Raw genomic sequence first — 20221 nt, forward strand, 5'->3', positions numbered from 1 at the left:
CAGCTTTTCTCTGGAGACCTTGAGTATTAATCCTGGCTGAGGTCACAAGCAGAGCGGTGTTTGGTTTCCAGTACCTCTGAGAGCTCAGTTTGAGTGTCATGAAGGGGGTTAGACGAGCCCTGGCTGCACCCAGGGCTTCTTCCTTCAGTCCTTGGACAGATGTATGATAGTGAGCCAGCCCACTGGGCTTACCACCATGTGGAGAAGAGAAGTGATTGTCTGAGGTGCCATGCTCATGTGGAAATGGGTTACAGTGAGTTTTATGGTAAAGATGATTACACACCTGGGTAATCAGGAGGCTGAAGTTGAGAAGGTGAGTAGCAAGCTCATAGCAGTTACTGAGCCCTTACTGAATACCTGATACTTTCCTTAGTGCTATACCAGTGGTAAGTTATTTAATCTCCAGTAGTCTTGAGGGTGGGTACCATTATGTACCCACCTTTTACAAAGCTATGAAAAAGCCACAGCCTCTTGCCCGAGGCCGTGCTTTTATTTTATTTTTAAATTGATTTTTTACAGTGAGGAAGGGAGAGGGATAGAGAGCTAGAAACATTGATGAGAGAGAAACACCAATCAGCTGCCTCCTGCACACTCCCCACTGGGGATGTGCCTGCAACCAAGGTACATGCCCTTGACTGGAATTGAACCTGGGACCCTTGAGTCCACAGGCCGACGCTCTATTGGCTGAGCCAAACCGGTTAGGGCTGTTCTTTGTTTTTTTATATGTATACTAGAGGCCCGGTGCACAAAAATTTGTCCACTCGGGGTGGGCGGGGTCCCTCAGCCCAGCCTGTGCCCTCTCACAGTCTGGGACCCCTCAGGGGATGACCACCTGCTGGCTTAGGCCTGCTCTCGGCGGGATTGGGCCTAAGATGGCAATCAGACATCCTTCTGGCAGCCCGGCAGCCCTCGGAGGTTGTCCACTTGCCAGTGGGGAGCAGACCTAAGCTGCAGTCAAACATCCTTAGCGCTGCTGAGGAGGCAGGAGAGGCTCCCACCACCACCACTGTACTGGCAGCGATCAGCCTGGCTTGTGGCTGAGCAGAGCTCCCCCGTGTGAGAGCACACTGACCACCAGAGGGCAGCTCCTGCATTGAGCGTCTGCCCCCTGGTGGTCAGTGTGTGTCATAGTGACCAGTCATTCCCAGTCTTTCTGCTGTTAGGGTCAGTTTGGATATTACCCTTTTACTATATAGGATAGAGGCCTGGTGCATGGGTGGGGGCTGGCTGGTTTGCCCTAAAGGGTGTCCCGGATCAGGGTGGGGGTCCCGCTTGGGTGCCTGTCCAGCTTGGGCGAGGGGCTGATGGCTGTTTGCAGCTGGTCACACCCCCTTCAGGGTTGGGGTCCCCACTGGGGTGCCTGGCCAGTCTGGGTGAGGGGCTGAGGGCCGTTTTCAGGCTGGCCGGCAACTGAAGCTCCCAGCCTCTCCTTTTTTTAAATTCTGGGATTTATTTACCTTCTATAATTGAAACATTGCTGCTGTCACTGGAGCTGAGAGCCGGCTCCAGCTCTGAGGCCACGGCCTGCTGAAAGCAGGTATGTGGGGTTTTTTTAGCTTCTATAATTAAAACTTTGTTGCCATCCTGCTCGCTCCAGCTCTGAGGCCACGGCAGGCTGAAAGCAGGTATCTGGGGTTTGTTTAGCTTCTATAATTGAAACTCTGTTGCTTTCGGAGCTCAGAGCCGGGCTGTGGCAGGCGGGGAACCTTGGCTTCCTCCATCACTGGAGCAAGCAAGCCTCCTACTCGCTTCAGCTGCGTGGCTGCCGGCCGCCATCTTTGTTGGCAGTTAACTTGCATATCGCCCTGATTAGCAAATGGGAAGCGTAGCAGAGGTATGGTTAATTACCCTTTTTGTCTTTTACTAGATAGGATTTTTATTTTCAGAGAGAGCAAGGGAGAGGGAGAGAGATAAAAACATCAATTGGTTGCCTCCTGCACAACCCCCTCTGAGGATCAAGCCTGGAACTTGACCAGGAAATGAATCGGCAACCTCCTGGTGTATGGGTTGATGCTCAACCATTGAGCCACACCAGCTGGGCTCCCTTGTCTTGCTCATTGCCAGGGACCTGCATCAATAACAAATTTATGTTTAACAAATTAATACAAACTTGCTATTTTACAGTTCTGGAGGTCAGAAATCAATTGAGTTTTACTGAGCTAAAGCCAAGGAGTTTGCAGGGGTTCATTCCTTCTGGAGGCTGGGGGCAGAATGGACTCCCGTGCCTTTTCTGGTTCTAGAAGTGTCTCACATTCTTTGCCTCCTGGCCCCTTCCTTTCTCCATCGTCAAAGCTCACAAAGGTTGGTCAAGTCTGACACTGTCATTCCTCTGACACTGAACTCTGACATTCCCACCTCCATCTATCTATCTTTCTTTTCTTTTCTTTTCTTTTCTTTTCTTTTCTTTTCTTTTCTTTTCTTTTCTTTTCTTTCCTTTCCTTTCCTTTCCTTTCCTTTCCTTTCCTTTCCTTTCCTTTCTTTTCTTCCTTTCATCTTTATTGTTCAGATCATTATAGTTGTTCCTCTTTTTTCCCCCCATAGTTCCTCTCCACCCAGTTCCCACCCCACCCTCTGCCCTTACCCCCCGACAATGTCCTCATCCATAGGTGTATGATTTTTGTCCTGTACCCTCCACACCCCTTTTCCCCTGAGAATTCAGTCCACTCCCTTTCAATGCCCCTGATTCTATTATATTCACGAGTTCATTCTGTTCATCAGATTTTGTATTAACTTGATTTTTAGATTCACTTGTTGATAGATATGTATTTGTTGTTCATAATTTTTATCTTTACCTTTTTCTTCTTCCTCTTCTTAAAGAATACCTTTCAGCATTTCATATAATACTGGTTTGGTGGTGATGAACTCCTTTAGCTTTTTCTTATCTGTGAAGCTCTTTATCTGACCTTTAATTCTGAATGAAAGCTTTGCTGGGTAAAGTAATCTTGGTTGTAGGTTCTTGCTATTTATCACTTTGAATATTTCTTGCCACTCCCTTCTGGCCTCCATAGTTTCTGTTGAGAAATCAGCTGACAGTCGTATAGGTACTCCCTTGTAGGTAACTGACTGGTTTTCTCTTGCTGCTTGTAAGATTCTCTCTTTGTCTTTTGCTCTTGGCATTTTAATTATTATGTGTCTTGGTGTGTCCTCTTTGGATTCCTTTTGTTTGGGGTTCTCTGCGCTTCCTGGACTTGTAAGTCTATTTCTTTCACCAGGTAGGGGAAGTTTTCTGTCGTTATTTCTTCAAATAGGTTTTCAATATCTTGCTCTCTCTCTTCTTCTGGCACCCCCATAATTCGGATGTTGGTACGCTTGAAGTTGTCCCAGAGGCTCCTTACACTATCTTCATATTTTTGGATTCTTTTTTCTTTTTGTTTTTCTGGTTGGGTGTTTTTTATTTCTTCATACTTCAAATCTTTGACTTGATTCTTGCGATCCTCTAGTCTGCTGTTGGATCTCTGTAGATTATTCTTTATTTCAGTCAGTGTATGCTTAATTTCTAGTTGGTCCTTTTTCATATCTTCGAGGGTCTCACTACACTTATTGAGGGTCTTACTAAATTTATCGGCAGTTTCTAGAAAATTCTTGAAAAACCTTATAACCGTGGTTTTGAACTCTATATCCAGTAGTTTGCTTTCCTCCATTTCTGTCATTTGTGACTTGTTTCTTTGTCTCCACATTTTGGCTGCTTCCCTGTGTTGATAGAGTGGCTTTCTGTGCTAGGTGTCCTATAGGGCCCAGTGGCTCAGCCTTCCCCGTTACCTGAGGTGTCCACTCTTGGTGCACCCCTTTGTGGGCTTTGGGCACAATCTTGTTGTAGTTAAGCCTTGATTGTTGTAGGTATCACTGGGAGGAATTGACTCCAGGCCAATTGGATCTGAGAATCAGCTGTGTCTACAGTGGGAGAACTTCTGTGCTGGAGACACCCTTATAGGGCAAGACTTGCTTCAGTGGGGTTTTGGTGCTCACTGAGTCTGCCCCCTGAGTGTGTCCCTTATGAATCTGAGGAGTTGTAATCTGGATGGTCCCACTCTGACCACTGGGTACACTGGCACTTGGATCTCTAAGGAGGTGCTAATTTAGCCTCTGCCTGAGGCTACCCAGCAGGAGCTACTGAGAGATCTGCAGATTCTTCTTCTTTGTTTGGGATTTGGAGGTGCCTAGATGAGGTCCAGCTGTGAAGCAATGCAAGCTGCTGTGGGGCCTTGGGCCTTCTTTTGGATGTTCTGGGTCTCTCTGACACAGCTGCAGTTTGTTAGGTAATTGTAGATTGCAAAGGGCCAGGTCATTCATATGCAAAAGCCTCTGCCACAGCTTGGGTGGGGTATGGTCTCAGGGAATCAACAGGATGGAGCAAACCGCTATGGCTGACCCTCAGTCCTGCCCTAAGAGGCCCCGGGTCCCAGTGTCCGGTGGTAATCGCTGCAAGTACCTCTGAGAGAAAGCCTCCCTCGAGTTCCGCTCAATGCCAGACAATCCAGTTTCTCCCCATATGAGTCTGGGTCCCCAGAGACTCGCCCGGAACTGGAGTCAAGGCCTTCGGGAGCTTGTGTCTCCCTCCCGATTGAAAAAGACAACCGTGTCCTCAGTTGCCAGCCCTTTCCATGTGCGCCTCCATACATCTGCACTTTACTTCCGCACCTCCTCTGAGTCTCAGTGTGCTTTTCTGTTTCCTTCTAGTTGTAGAATTTCCACTCAGCCAGCCTTCCTGTGGTTCTGGATGATGTCCATTTTGTCTTTTAGTTGTATTTTTGATGTGCTTATGCGAGGCAGCAATTTCAGGTGTTTACCTATGCTGCCATCTTGGTTTCTCTCGTAATGTAAATATCTGATAGGCAGGATGTTCTTAGGCGACCCCCATGAAAGGGTTATTCGACCGCCAAAGGGGTCACGACCCACAGGTTGAGAACCGCTCCTCTAGAGTGATGCTACTTAGAAGGGCTTTTTGGGAAGAGGTAAAGATGAGTGGAGCTGTGAAGGCTAGGTGACAAGAGCTGGACAGAACATTCTGGAGAGGGATAGATGGGCACTACAGGAGCAATTCTGGGCAGGCACATGGGTGTATGTGGACAGTGCCCTGGCTGGCTGGGGTGATTAGGACCGAGAGATGGAATGCACTGATATAGTGGGGGAAGGGAAAGAGGATAAGGCTGTATTAGAGGAGTCAGGCAGGGTTATAACCGTCCAAAACCAGGCTGATGGTTGGCACTTGGTGGTGGTCTAGTAATCTAGTTGTCATGGTGCACACCGGCTTCAGAGGGCTTAGCAAGAACCATGGAAGGGCTCATTGGGAGAAATCTGTGGGCAGAGCTTGCACAGGTGGAATCAGCTGTTCAATATTGTTAGGAGAGTAGTTTAGCCTGAATATGGGCCTGCCATCCCAACAGAAAGGTTGCCACCTTCCAGGCCCTGGAGAGTCAGTTGTCCAGGCAAAGTCCAGCCCAGGGGCTATGCAGGGTCAGGGAGGAGCAACGCAGGCTATGACTTAGGATAAAGGGCACGTAGGTAAGAGACAGCAGCAAGGGTGCATGCCTGAAGCTTTGTGGGCCTTACTCCTGTGCCCCAGCAGCTGCACCAAGCATCTTCCAACTGCAGCTTGAACTGAATCTGCACCCTGAGGTTTTCTATTGCTATTTTAAAAAACCATACTCGAAACTCTCACATTGTCCGTGCAGAGTACCAGGAGTGATGGGAAATATAAATAAATAACTTCCTTGATTCCGAGTTTTGAAAGGTGAATGAATTAATTTGCCCTTTGACCGAATTTGGGGCTAGTAGTGGAGCTTTCTAATGAAAGAGTGGGCAAGCCCAGATGGGTAGTTTGGTAGGACCATGGGGCACCTCAGATAATTTCCAATTCTGGATCACAGCAACTGTGTGTCAGCTTTATGGGTCTTTATGGGCCTTCTTAGTCCACTCGAAATGGCCTGTGTTTGCCACACTAGTATAGAGACTTCTGTGTCAGTATTTCTCAGCCTCTTTTTTCTGATCTCCTCCCTTCCTCCATGACATTTCAATACCACAGATACATGTGTATATGTTTCTATACTTGGGGGTGATGTCACCCATATTGAGGTTCCATGATCCCCATAATTCCAGCTTGTCCACAGAGAAGCCCTTCAGTGAGAAAAGAGAATGTAAGAGCTGGACTGAGGGGTCCTCAGGCCCCATGCTTGTTTCTCGGTGACTCTAGGACAGTGGTTCTCAACCTTCTGGCCCTTTAAATACAGTTCCTCATGTTGTGACCCAACCATAAAATTATTTTTGTTGCTACTTCATAACTGTAATGTTGCTACTATTATGAATCGTAATGTAAATATCTGATATGCAGGATGGTCTTAGGCGACCCCTGTGAAAGGGTTGTTCGACCGCCAAAGGGGTTGCGACCCACAGCTTGAGAACTGCTGCTCTAGGAGAATAGTTTAACCTCTCAAAGCCTTAGGGTCTTGATTGGTTAAAAGCAGGTAACTGTGCCTTGCTAGTCGGACAGGCTGCTGAGGGTCTGATTGTATTGAAGGTATTGCATGTTCAAGCTTGGTACAGAGCCTTCCCTTCAAAGGCATAGTGGCTTTTCTATCTTTCCTTCTCCCAACACAGATTGACCTCGCCATTGATGGTGCTGATGAAGTAGATGCTGATCTCAATCTCATCAAGGGTGGTGGGTGAGTATTGTGGCGACTTTCTTGCTAAGGAGTGCCTGCCAGTTCTTAGCAAAGCAAAATGGATTTCAGAAGAAGCAAATTGCCACTGTGATGTACCTGAGTTTGTCTTTCTACTAGGATGCCAAGAGCTATGGCTGGAGAGCCGAATTGGCATTTCTGGTTATTAGTTGCAGAATTTGGTGACTAGGAACCTGGGCCTATTCAGTGAGATTATTCATCCTAATAGGTTCTCCGTGTCCATGTTCTTCTGTGATTTCAAGCTTTAAAATTATGCGAGCTAAACAAGCATGTTACTGGGGCTAGATTACTAGGTCTGTGGGCACCAGTGTGTGATCGTTGCTGTAAAGCTGCTCTTACCTCTGAGTACTTAGTGATGTATGTATTCATTCATTTAGAAAACATCAGGTGTTTAAGTGGTGATTTGGGGGTTAGGGAAGGGTGAGTTGCAGAATTTCCTGTTCTGCTGGTTCTTATAATCAAGTAGACTCTTGAAATGACACAAATTTGTTTAAAAGCTCATTGTGCTCTCTCTGCTTCATCACCCTGACTGTCAAATAGCCTATAAGTCAGATTGTTCCAAGCTTACCCTACTTCTCAAGCTATAGACCCCTACCCATGCTCAGATGACATTTCCCTAAGCTTGGGACTTCCTCACATATGCATCTTAGATGGCATTTGCCCTGGTCTAACTGGGAACCATTGTCCCATTTCTGGGTTTCTCCCAGACACAAGCTAAGGTTTCCCATAGTCCATGTGGTGGAAAGAGAGTGTCTTAGCTTTGGCTACCGTAACAAAACACCATAGCCTGGGTGGCTGCAACAACAGAAATTTCTTAGTTCTGAAGGCTCTTTAATTGAAGGTGGCTGCCTTTCACTGTGTCTTCACATGGTGAGGGGAGAGAGTAAGTAAACTCTCTGGTCATTAAGACTTTCATCTTACCGAACCAGGGCCGCACCCATATGATCTCATTTAATCATAATTACTTCCTTAGAGGCCCCATCTCCAAATACAGTCACACTGCCAATTAGAGCTTCAACTTTAGAATTTGGATAGAGCACAATTCAATTCATTGCATAGCAGGATGGGTCATGTCCTTTAAGAATTAAAAAGTGAGGCTCTCTTTAAGTACCAGAATTGAGTGAATTTGGATTTTCTGTATCTGACTAGTTCTCAAATCAAGTTTTTGTCTTAGCCCTGTGTTTACTTTCTTCTTCCCATTCCCAGAGGCTGCCTGACCCAGGAGAAGATTGTGGCGGGCTATGCCAGTCGCTTCATCGTGATTGCTGACTTCAGGTATAGTGTTTATTGTTCTGAATTGTCCACCAAGGAGGTAGTCCGACTTGGGCCTCATCTGTATTTTACAGAGGAGGAACTAGAGACCTGGAGGGACTGTCTGACTGTGAGACTCGTGCCTGGGACTTAGGCAGTGTCGAGGAGTGTTACGATATGCTTTCATGCCGAAGGGAGACATTGCTCTTTAAGTGTCCTTTGGAAGGAGGAGCAGCTTGCCTCACATGTCAACAGAGCATGTCCTCATATGTCACTCATTTGATCCTCCCAGGGAGCCTCAGAGGAAGCTGGGCAAGCACTGCCCACGGGCAGTGACTCAGCACACCCTGTTTCCTCCAGGGTCACGTGTGACTCCTGTTGTGGACAGTCTGACCCGTCTCTCAGGTTCTCCTTCAAGGAGTCTGGGAGAGGACTTGTGCTGAGGCTGTTATTTATTTTTATTAAGTATATACTTGTGAAGTATAGTTGTGGGAAGAACATAAATAATAAACACCTGTATACCACACAAAGCTAGTCATAGTTAAATTCAACATTTTTGTTATCATTACTTCAGATGCATTTAAAACCTCTGTGTATTATTCCTGTTTGCCTCCTGTGCCATTTCACCATATAAATTAACACCATTCCTGAATTTGGTGTTATCTGTACCATTGAGCTTATTTATATTTATTGTAGTTTTTGACTCTATTTCCAGGAAAGATTCAAAGAACCTTGGGGATCAGTGGCACAAGGGAATCCCCATCGAGGTCATCCCTATGGCTTATGTCCCAGTGAGCCGAGCTGTTACTCAGAAGTTCGGGGGTGTGGTTGAGCTTCGAATGGCCGTCAACAAGGCAGTAAGTGGTGGTGAGGTTTCTTGAGAACAGTCCAGGGCCTCAGTATTGTGTCTGCATCAGTGATGGGAAAGTCCTTGTGTCCCCAGGTTCTCAGTGTACTCTTTCTGTTTCATTAGGTCCTCTGAGCCTGTCTGGGCCGCAAGCCTTTATTTACTTTAGATTGGTTTCTTTATTTGTAAAGTGCTTCTTTATTAATTCCTACATTCAGACTCTTGTGGATATGTCTTAATGCAGTGTGTATCTTCCGTACAAATGGGGAAATGATTCTCTCTGTCTCGTGTTAGGGCTGATGCTCCTCAGGTGATCTGACATTTGTACCTGAACCCTGCACCACCCTGATTAACATCGGCTAAACTGGGCTTTGGGGAAGCCCCTGGGGCATAAAGTTTTTCAGGGCTCGTGGTATAATTTTCTTTTTTCCTCTTTTCTCATTCTGTGACAAAATTTGACAAGAAATAGAATTTCTTAGGGGATGTGGACCCCTCCTTAGGAATAGATTCTAGATACTTAATCCTTCAGCTTTTAAGGTTGGTTACACTGAACTTGTTTTTCTTACCCAAAAATAAACAAAAAAGCAAAAGTAATAGCCTAAAAACTAATTAAAAACATACAGTCAAACCTCTGTTCTCAAATGGCTCCCATCTCAAACAATTCAGCACTTGATCAAGTTGTAACAAAACTTCAGTTTTCAACCTGACAACCCTTTTATGCTGCTATATCAGCATGAAAAAAGTGTCTCTCAGGCCACAAACAGAGGAGAGAATGTGCCAGTATGGGTCATTTTCACAGTAAAGCTCACCTTGTTAACATCTCAGGAAATTGCTGTGAATATTTTTTTTGCTTTTGTTACTGACAAGATGGACAGTTAGCACAATTTTAAAATGTATGGTAAAGAGGCCATCAATAGTGCTCTTGTTGCTAAGGCTGTGAAAGTGCTCACAAAGCAATGATCACAAGCAACTTAAGAGGTAGAAACATTGTTGGTTTGGATAAAGGAAAGCATCAGTGACAGCATTTTGGAGGCAAAAATGTGAAAAAGTGAAGATGCCACATACCTCCCGAAAGACACCCATAGAACCAGTGCTGAAAATGATTCATTTAAGGCTAGTAGGGTGGTTCAGTAAATTTAAGAAAACAAGTGTACATTATATCAGATTAAATAGTACATGTACTGTATAAAAGAAAGGTTAAAACGGAATAATTTAGGGGTCTGGAATGAATTAATGCAATTTATATTATTTCTAATGGGAAAAAAATGATTGTTTTTGAACAAATCACTTCTCCAACAGCCTTCTGGAATGAATGAAGTTTGAGAACTGATGCTCCACTGTATATAAAAAGCTTGTAAGATATAGAAAAGAAAGATTATTTGTAAATCTTCCTTGGTACATTTTTATTTTTTTAAATCTATTTTTATTGATTTCAGAGAGGAAAGGAGAGGGGGAGAGAGAGAGGAAAGGAGAGATAGAAACATCAATGATGAGAGAGAATCATTGATGGGCTGCCTCCTGCATGCTCCCCACTGGGGATCGAGCCTGCAACCTGGGCATGTAACCCTGACCGAAATCGAATCATGACCTCCTGGTTCATAGGTTGACGCTCAACCACTGAGCCATGCTGGCTGGGCCATAAATAATTTATTTTGATGTGTTTTCTTCCTGGTGTTTTTGTGACTTTTAAAAATCATTGTCCTAATCATACTGGTTGCATAGAGCTCTGACTCTGACTCCCTTTCTAGCTGAAAGGCCAGGAAGAGATTGTTGGAGGTTCTCCTTCATAGCTGGGATTATTCCAGACAAGAACTTCAGCATCTTGCCTTTATGGACCTCTTAACTGAGCACCCACCCCTTCTCCTCCAGTCTGCAGGAGAGTCTTAGTTTCTTTGTCTTTGTAGTGCTCTGTCAGCATTTGTGGCACTAAACATTTTCTTGTGCCCAAACCTGTTGAGGAATTCTGGATTAACTGAAACTACCCCTATCTATTTGACCTCAGAACCCATCTCTGCTTCTTTTTGATGGAGCTGCCTAATTGAATTGTGAAATAACATTGTCTCCTTTTACATTATTGCTGGTACTTAATGGGAAGCTCTGAGAATATCATGCCACGTTGGTAGCTAAGAAGTATTGAACTCTCTCTGAGCATTCACTGTGGTAAATGCTTACTCATGTGGTTTATACCTAAGCAGCCTGATGAAGTATGAAATGCTCCTTTTCTGCAGTTGAGGAATCTGAGGTTCATAGGAGTCAGTGGCTCCTCTGAGGTCTATACTCAAGTTCAGACCTCAGAGCTTTTGCTCGGTACTGCTTCACAGCACTTCCTTCTGGAAAGCATGAGGCGGGAGTACTGCTTGGAGTGGGTTAGTTAGGATAAGTGTTTTTGGTTATTGCTTCCACTTTCCTGCCCCTCTCTACCTACCTTTATCTTCATCCTTGGAAAATGTGGAAAATTATTTCCTAGGGTCCCGTGGTGACGGATAATGGAAATTTTATCTTGGACTGGAAGTTTGACCGGGTGCACAAATGGAGTGAAGTGAACACAGCTATCAAAATGACCCCAGGTAATATGGGTGGTGGTCACCCTCCCAAGACCTTTGCTTAAGCAGTAGGGGAAAAGAACTCCATTCACCCACATTCATTAATACAGACCACAAGCAAGATATTGTGCCATGTGTTACAGGAATACTCCCATCTACAGAATATGGAATAAACCAGAGGGAAACTTTGTGGTTGTATAGAGTCATACCTGCAAATAAGATGGCATGTGCTAAATTCTGCTAGAGGAATACCAAGAGTCTAGAGTGTACAAGGTTCTGTCTTTTGGGGAGTGTGGGGAAGTTCCATGAATAGAGGTAGTTTTTGAGCTATGCTTCAGCATAGTGTAATCTGGACCCTGAACTGTTTACAGGTGTCTCCTCTGACTCCCACTTTGATTGCATAGTTATAGAGTGGACACAGATTGGAGAAGGTTAAAGGATGTGCCCAAAGGCCATGGCACCAAAATGGGAGTCCCAAGTGGCCTCTAGGCCTGAACTTTTAGTCCTTATTTCTTGAGAGCCAGGTCACAGAGGGGCTGTGTGACATGATCATTTGGAGCAGTGAAGAACCATGGGTCTGGGGCACTGGGTAAGGCTGGGTGGGCAGTGTAGAGGTGAGTTATGAGTGTGTATTGGAGGAGCTATTAAGGGCTCATAGAAGGAGGAGGGAGAGCTGAAAAATATTAGTTTTACATATTGAGAGACTAAGATTCTAGCTGCCAATACTCCATGACATGGAATATTCTAGGCCTAGAACTGGCTAATGTGGCAGAGAAGGTCAATTTGGCAGGTGATAGTGGCTAAGTAGATCTTGGAACAGACTACCAGAGCACAGGCCCTGACTCAGCCCTGCTCTGTCAGCATGGCCCAGGTGCGGTTAGTTACTGTCCCTTCTTCTGTAAAAGGCTCGTTCTAATACCTACCTCACAGGATTGTTGGGAGGATTGAGTTCAAACACAAGACGGTGTTTAATGAATGAAAGAAAAGATACTATCTTTACCATTAATTAATGCTAAATTGTAAGTTATCCATGGTATTTGGGATTGAAAGTGGTGTGAGTATATGCCATGTAATAAAGAGCTAATTCTTCCACCCTTTAGTTCACTATTTTAGGCTTCTATTGAGTATTTTTTACCAGATTTTTTTAAATAAAAAAAATGAGTTGAATTAGGCTTATTCTCTCAGTGTTATGTTTTTAATGGAAGCACTAAAGAGCCAAGAAGCAGGAGGAAGATAAGATATAGAGATCATTGTTAGTACAATAAGAGGGTTTGCCTTAATGATAGTACAGGCAACCCAGGGGGCAAGTAGGAAACAGCTTGCCACTGTCAGCACTGCTCCTCTGCAGGAAAGTCTCCCGGTCCAACTGTGTAGCTCTGCTGCTCCTGCTCAGACCTTTGTTGGCTTATTGAGGCATTGAGATGTCCTTTGTGAGACAATTTCTTCCATACTTTGCTCTTCACCTCAAGTATAAGTCACAGCCTAGAGATGGTTAAAATTTTAAGAACTTGAAGAAAACGAAAAAAAAGAGGCTAGATAGGAAATTATTTAGTACAGTGCGACCAGGATCATCTGTGTGATTTGTTTTTTTTTTTTCCTCTTCCCAATTTGGCCCATTGTAATACTTGCTGCTGGACCAAGATCAAGGTAGGAGAAGCAGGGCAAGTTTCCCTTTCTGTTCCTGTCGCCTACCTTGTCCCATGTGATTTCATTAGGTCACTTGGAGGAGAGCTGAACCATGCATCCCCTTGGATGTTCCATTGTGTTATACTCAGAGAAGACAGGCTCTATAGAAGGGTCAGAGCTACTGGGGTTCTTTCCCCATGTCCATCCTGAGCCACCTCTGCCCTTCATACCTGAGGAGAGGTTGCTCTCAGATGAGACCTTAGACTATTGCCATTCATCTCTGCTCTTTTTTTGAAACATTTTCTGAACCTGGTTTGACTTTCTCTTGGGTCACCTTGTATTACAGAAATTTGAAAAGGATGGGTCTTGAGTGGCCCACTTGGCTTATCTTTGTGAGGCTCCAGTTATGTTGGCATAGTTCAGTACCAGGAACCTTTGTGTTTCAGCAGATTTATTCTCTACCTGGTGGCTTTTCATTGAAAATAACTGATTTTATTGGGCGTGTCTTTATTTTTTAAAATATTTTTTGGTTAATCCTCATCTGAGGATATTTTTCCATTGATTTTTAGAGAGAGTGGAAGGGAGGGGGAGAGATGGAGAGAGAAAGAGAGAGAGAGAAACATTGATGTGAATACATTGATTGGTTGCCTCCCATGAGCACCCTAAATAGGGCCTGGGATTGAGCCTGAAACTGAGGTATGTGCCCTGGAATTGAACCCAGGACCCTTCATTCCTCAGGCTGAAGCTCTATCCACTGAGCCAAACAAGCTAGGGCTTGAGGGTGTCTTTAGAAGTTTAATATTTTTTTATTTTTTTTATTTTGGCACCCGAACAGGGACCTGAACCCTGGACTAGAAGTTTAATATTATTTATTCTTTTGAATTTACATAGTTTAATATTACAAGAGTGAACAGTGAAGAATCTCTTCCTTCTACCCCTCCAACTTTTCTTGTCTGTAGGCAGCCAATGTTACCAAAACTGTGTCCTTGAGTTATTCTTCGGTAAACAAATCAACCCTCCCCAGCCTCAGCCCTTTTACACAAGTGGGAAGCACACTAGATACAGGTTTTGCTTCCTAGTTTTTCCTGTCTTAGAGATTAATACAGAATAGTTAATAGAGCTTCCTTATTCTTCTTTTTAAAATAACTGCATGACTAGCTTCACCCTCCTCACTCTGGCCCCACCCGCCAAGCTTACATCTTGCTTGTTGCAGCCAGCCTAGGTTTCTGCTGCAGTCTTTCTTGAGGGACTCTCAAGGATGTCCAGGAAGACTAAGGGGGTGTCGGAGACACATAGGGAGAGACTGAGTTGTGTGGCTTTCAGGTGAAGACCATTATTCCCTGCAGACACCCACTGGTCACTGTTCCTGTGCAGAGCCCTCCCTCTGCATGAACAAGTCTTACTCTGTTTTAGCCTGATGAACTCTGCTGGCCTCACCCTGATGACTCCTCGAGACCCCACCCTACTACAAAGGTTTGTGGGCACCCAACAGGGAGGCAGCTGGACTTGGATACCCTGACACTTTTGCTGAGTTGCCTCAATCTCAGCACTGGCACTGATACTGAAACCTGTATAGATCTGGAGAATACCTATTGTTCCTACCTGGTGACTCACTGTGTAATGGGGTGACCTGCAGAGACGACCACCAGGGACTCAGATCAAAATTTAGGAGCCTTTATTAAGCTGGCCAGCGACTACAGTTACAGCACCCTGCTGCAGCAGAGGCTGAACTGCAGCGCCAACTACAGGAGTTCCAGTGTTTTTATTTGCAAAAACCACAAAGTTAGTTACAAAACCTTGTGTACACAATTAGTTCCTGACACAGTTATAGTGACTACCTTCCTATCTATGTGTTCTAGGAACAGAGAGTACAGCATGCTGGGAAGGGGCCATGAGACCATATCTCAAGGCCTGGCCTGATGTCAGCACATTCCTATCTATGTGTTTTAGGAACAGAAAGCACAGAGTGCCCCGTCTGGCTGAAGCGTCAGATATGCAGCCCAGCACAACTGAGAACCTGCCTCATGTAACTCACGCAGTGCAGGCTCTTTTAGTGGCTGAGTTTAACAGGCCGCCAGCATGGGGAGCTGGGTCTTGGGTGCTGTGTCTTTTGCTGACCTGCCCCAGACTCAGTACTGGTGGTATTCTGCCTCAGGCCCAGCTTGGTTCTTCCCACATGCAGTGAGGCCCAGCAGAGGCAGCCACTAACTATGGATTGCTTTGGAACTCTAAACAGGCAGTCATAGGTGGTACCTGACATTGACCTGCACTAGCGTTTCTCCCAAGAGGCCCCAGAATTAATACATCCAGTGGCAGGCTTCAGACCACATCTGAGCACAAGAAATTAGCTCCACAAGTGGCACACCCAAAGGGAGATCTCCGCAGATACTAGCTCCTGCTGAGGCAAATTCTGCTTTGTGGGTTAGCCCCCACACAGTACCTCATACACTATTAGGTGTTCAACCCTCACAGTTAGCCAGCCCAAGGGTCATCCCCATACACGGATGGGCCAACAGCAGTCAAGACTCAACTACAACAGGAGGGTTCATATAACCCACACAAGGGACATTCCTAGAGCACCTAACTCAGGTGATCAAGGAGACTGCAGCACTATTGAGCCCCACAGGACACCTACTACATAAGGCCATCTTACCAAGACTGGGAGGCAGCAGTTCAACCTAATACACAGAAACAAATACAGCGAGGCAGCCAAAATGTGGAGACAAAGAAACATGCCCCAAATGAAAGAACAGGAGAAATATTCAGAAAAAGAATTAAATGAAATGGAGGCAAGCAATCTACCAGATAGAGAGTTCAAAACAGTGGTTATAAGGATGGTTAAGGAACTTAGGGGAAGAATGGATGAACTCAGTGAGAACTTAAAGAGATAGTAAGTATAAAAAATGACATGGAAATCACAAAGAATCAGTCTGAAATGAAGAATACAATAACAAATGAATACACTAGAAGGAATTAGCAGCAGATTAGATGAAGCAGAGGATTAAATCAGTGATTTGGAAGACAAGGTAGCAGAAAACATCGAATCAGAAACAAAAAATAAATTAGAGGATAATTTAAGAGACCACTGGGACAACATGAAGCATAACAACATCCGTATCATAGGGGTACTAGAAGAAAAGAGTAAGGAATTGAGTATCTATTTGAAGAAATAATGACTGAAAACTACTATAACTTTGTGCAGGATATAGATGCACAAGTCCAGGAAGCACAAAGAGTCCCAAACAAGATGACCCCAATGATGTAAAGGTTAAAGACAGATAAAATCTGAAAAGCAGCAAAAGAAAAGCAGTTACCTTCAAGGGAGCTCCCATAAAACTGTCAGTTGATTTCTCAACAGAAACTTTTCAGGCCAGAAGGGGTTAGCAAGAAATATTCAAAGTGATGAAAAGCAATGACCTTCAGCCAAGACAAGTCTACCAGCAATGCTGTCATCTAAAAATCAAAGGAGAAATTAAGAGCTTCCCAGACAAGAAAAAGCTAAAGGAGTTTATCACTAAACCAGTGTTATAAAATAATGCATAACATTTCATTTTATAGCTATTGCGTATTTTATTTACTCAGCTCTCCATTAGGGGATATTTGTTTCCAGTCCTTTGCTAGAAGGGAGTCACTAGATCAAAGGATAAGTGTATCTTGTGTTCTAGATGGTGTTGAATTGCTCTGCATGGATTGTACCAATTTACCTAACAGCAACTTATGCAGGTGCCACTTTCCCCATTAAACTTTTTTCTGATACTTGAACACTGATATTTCATTGTAGCATATGTGCATACAGTTGACCCTTGAACAACACAGGATTCGAACTGCGTGAGTCCACTTATATGCAGATTTTTCAGTTAACAATTGCGGTTGAAATCCATGCTGCCCAAGGGTTAGTCTAGCCTATGCAGAGGGCCAACTGTAGTTATACTTCAGTTTTCTGCTGCAAGGGAAGTTGGTGCCCAGTTGTTTAGGGTTAACTGGATGATGTAAATATTTTCAATAAAGGTTGCTCACACTTGTAGTTCTTATTGCTGAATAATATTCCATCATATTTATATGTGTGAAAGAAAGTTTGCATATTCAGTCTGCTCTTGATGAGCAGAGGATTTGGGTGTTTCCAGTTTTTAGCTACTAGGGAAAGTACTGCTGTGAACGTTCTTGAGCATGTTTCTCGATGACCATATGTATGCCTAACAGTTGCTTATATAACTAGAGTAGAATTGCTGGATCATTAGGTATGAATATGTTCGGCTTTAGAGAATATATCAACAAACATTTTCCAAAGTGGTTTGCCAATTACTCCCTCTGTCCATGGGTAGAAATGTCTTTTCATCCTCATCAAATTTCACCCTACTCTTTCTGGGGAACAGTTGGTGGTGTCTCATAGTTATAATTTGCATTCCTTTTTGTCTTGTTTGACCCCATTTTTCATGTTTATTTGCCATTTGGATAACCTCTTTTGTGGAGAACCTCTGAGTCTTTTGCCCATTTTTCTGCTGGGTTGCCTGTCTTCTGACTGATTTGGAGAGTTGCTTATAGATTTTGATGGGGGTCTTTGGTTGGGTATACACACTGCAAATATCCTCTTGGGCTCTGGGGAAACCTGTAAGGCTGACAGTATGATTTAGAGTATTTGGGAATGGTTATGTAGAGTAGTCATGGGAGACCTTTCAACTGGAAAATGACTTGTCATATGGCATCTGGAGAACATAGAAGAGGCAGCTTTGAAGCTCTCAAAGATGACTAGTGCAGACAAAGGGAGCAGCATGACCAAAGGCTCTGAGCAGGAGAGAGCTTGCTATATATGGGCGTAGAAAGGGAGCCAAGAAAGCAGGGGAGAAAGGAATTGTAGGAGGAAATAATGAGAATCAGAATCTCTTTTCATTTGTCCATTGTTGTTAATGGTCGCTGCTCCTACTGAACCTGAGATCCTTGATTCTTTTCTTGCCTTGGGAAGCTGAAACTTAATGTTTCCTTCTGTCCTTTGTCCTGCAGGTGTGGTGGACACTGGCCTGTTCATCAACATGGCTGAGAGGGTCTACTTCGGGATGCAGGACGGCTCAGTGAACATGCGGGAGAAGCCTTTCTGCTGATGTTGCAGGTGTGCAGTGTGCTCACCTGGAGTCCCCCCGCCCACAGCAGGTGGACATGCCTCTCCCGGAGCCTTTGCCTTAATGTATCTGTGCCAGGGTCCTGCTGGCAGGGTGGGGTGGGGTGGGGAGTGAAATCCAGCCTTCTTGTATTGTTATTAAATGTCTTTTTTAAAAAGAGAAGTATAAACATATATTTTTACTATTAAAAATGCTGTGTTTTTAAAATAAAGTACAACTTGATTTCATGTTTTATGTAAAGCATTTACCAAAATAAAAAGAGGGGGACTGTCTTTTAAATTTTTAACGTGAGCCTGCTGGTTAAGCTTCTGAATATTGAGTTTGGTGAATTATGTAAATCATAATTTTTGTTTAAACTGATAAAGGAAGGGCCCAGCAGCGGTGCTTCCCTGACACCTTACCGAAAGCATGGGAGCTCGCTGTTCTTCCTCGCTCCTTCCCGGGTTTCAGTTTTGTTGTGATCACGCACAGTTCTTTGTTGCACTTTTCAAGACATGGTTTACAGAAGTCTGGTGCGTGTAGGGTGTGGTGCGCAGTGATTGTAAACTCCCAGGGAGAAACTGGTGGTTCTGTGAAGGCCAGGGGTTCACTCGGAACCCTGCTGTTGGAAGCAGGTGGCCAGAAGCACTTGAAATGAGACACTTTTAAATGCTTGTCTTTTTGTTGTTAGTATTTTACCTGTTTCTTTATTATTACTTGCATGGCTCAGCATCAGAAGTTCTTACCTCTTTATATTGTTTGAGGGTTGGAATAAAAAATATGGTGCCATTCTTAGCCTTTGTCTTTACTGTAGAATTTGCAGCAATTTTGTGGTAAAGTAGAAATCTATTTTGCTCACCCAGTTTACATTGGATCTCTGATAAGGGGTGGAATTTACTCAAGAAATCTTGAGCCAAAGCGTAGGTAAATATTTCCTTTATTTCTGAGAGAGCTTGGTATCAATTTTATTTTCTTTGTTAGTTGAGTGTAACACAGCTAAACAAATCAGATTATTCCCAAGTTTTATATTAGTGAAACCTTTAGTCATGGCAGCTGACAAGCAGTGACATGGGTGACCTGAATTCACCTTTATTCCCTCCACTGTAATCTTCATTGTGTGCCCAGTGAGCAGTGACTTGTTCAGACAGCCTCATAGACAGGAGAGGCTGTGAGCGCTCAGTGGTAAGTCTCATGCGACGGGGAGACCCATCTGAGAACCCTGATCTGCCCATGCTAACTTTGCACAATCCTGAGGGCAGTTGGCTTGTCCTCTGTTTCGAAGATTGGATTATAGCTACAAACTGGTTGACATCTAAATTTCTGCTAAATTAAATTGCAGAATAAAAGGTAATCAGGACTGGGTGTTGAAGAGGCATTCTTTGCTGAATTCCCTCTCTTTTTCTTCACACTCCAGGTGCTCTTTAAAAATAGTTGCCCCATGCCCTGGCAGGTTTGGCTCAGTGGTTAGAGTGTTGATCCATGGACCGAAGGGTCACGGGTTCGATTCCTGGTCAAGGGCATGTACCTCGGTTGCAGGCAACCAATTGAGTCTCTTACATCGGTGTTTCTCTCCCCTTCCTCCCTCTCTTCCACTGTCTCTAAAAATCAATGGAAAAATACCCTTGAGTGAGGATTAAAAAAAAAAATAGTTGCCTCACTCATTGCTGGGAAACCTGTTGTTAGGAATGCTTTATTTTTCTTCAAGACTACTTCAGTCTGAATGGGCACTAGATCTTACCTGAGAAAACTTGATAGAATTGATGTTTGGAAAGATCCCTTAAAGCTCTTGTGACATGGGTTAAATTCAGGAATAAAGACAAACAACAAAGCTGCACTGGATTTCTAAAAACACCTGCATGCGCTCATCACATGCACATTCTTAGCTGGTGTCTAGCTAGACACTTGCACCTGTGACCACACTGCAGCTCCATTAAGTGTTAATCTGAGGTGTTTCTTCTGAAGAAAACAAAACACTTGGTAGACTTTAGACACATACACAGCAGTTTGTTCATGAGGTAAATTTAAAAAATAACATTTATTGATTTCAGAGAGGAAAGGAGAGGGAGAGAGAGAAACATCAATGATGAGAGAATCCTTGATCGGCTACCTCCTGCACACCCCACACTAGGGATTGAGCCCGAAACCGGGCATGTGCTGTGACCGAGAATCTAACCGTGACCTACT

At 44.2% G+C, this 20221-nt stretch overlaps 1 protein-coding gene across 5 annotated transcripts in view; it reads left to right on the plus strand.

Moving 5' to 3' along the window:
• Positions 1–18831, plus strand: part of RPIA (ribose 5-phosphate isomerase A) — a gene marked incomplete at its 5' end in the record, with an annotated part of 30099 nt that extends 11268 nt beyond the window's left edge. For 2 of the 5 annotated variants that reach the window (XM_081086194.1, XM_081086197.1), the window contains 5 exons: positions 6595–6659; positions 7884–7952; positions 8644–8785; positions 11243–11342; positions 17943–18831. In XM_081086194.1, coding sequence (XP_080942320.1) covers positions 6595–6659; positions 7884–7952; positions 8644–8785; positions 11243–11342; positions 17943–18040 — 474 coding nt within the window. In that variant the 3' untranslated portion in view covers positions 18041–18831. Of the gene's footprint in view, positions 1–6594; positions 6660–7883; positions 7953–8643; positions 8786–11242; positions 11352–16725; positions 16764–17942 lie in introns of those variants that run through there. The other 3 variants (XM_081086193.1, XM_081086195.1, XM_081086196.1) reach the window with 3 other exon arrangements.
• Between the last annotated feature and the right edge of the window lie 1390 nt (positions 18832–20221).

The sequence above is a fragment of the Myotis nattereri genome (assembly GCF_964212035.1).
Source record: "Myotis nattereri genome assembly, chromosome: 3".
NCBI lineage: Eukaryota > Metazoa > Chordata > Mammalia > Chiroptera > Vespertilionidae > Myotis > Myotis nattereri.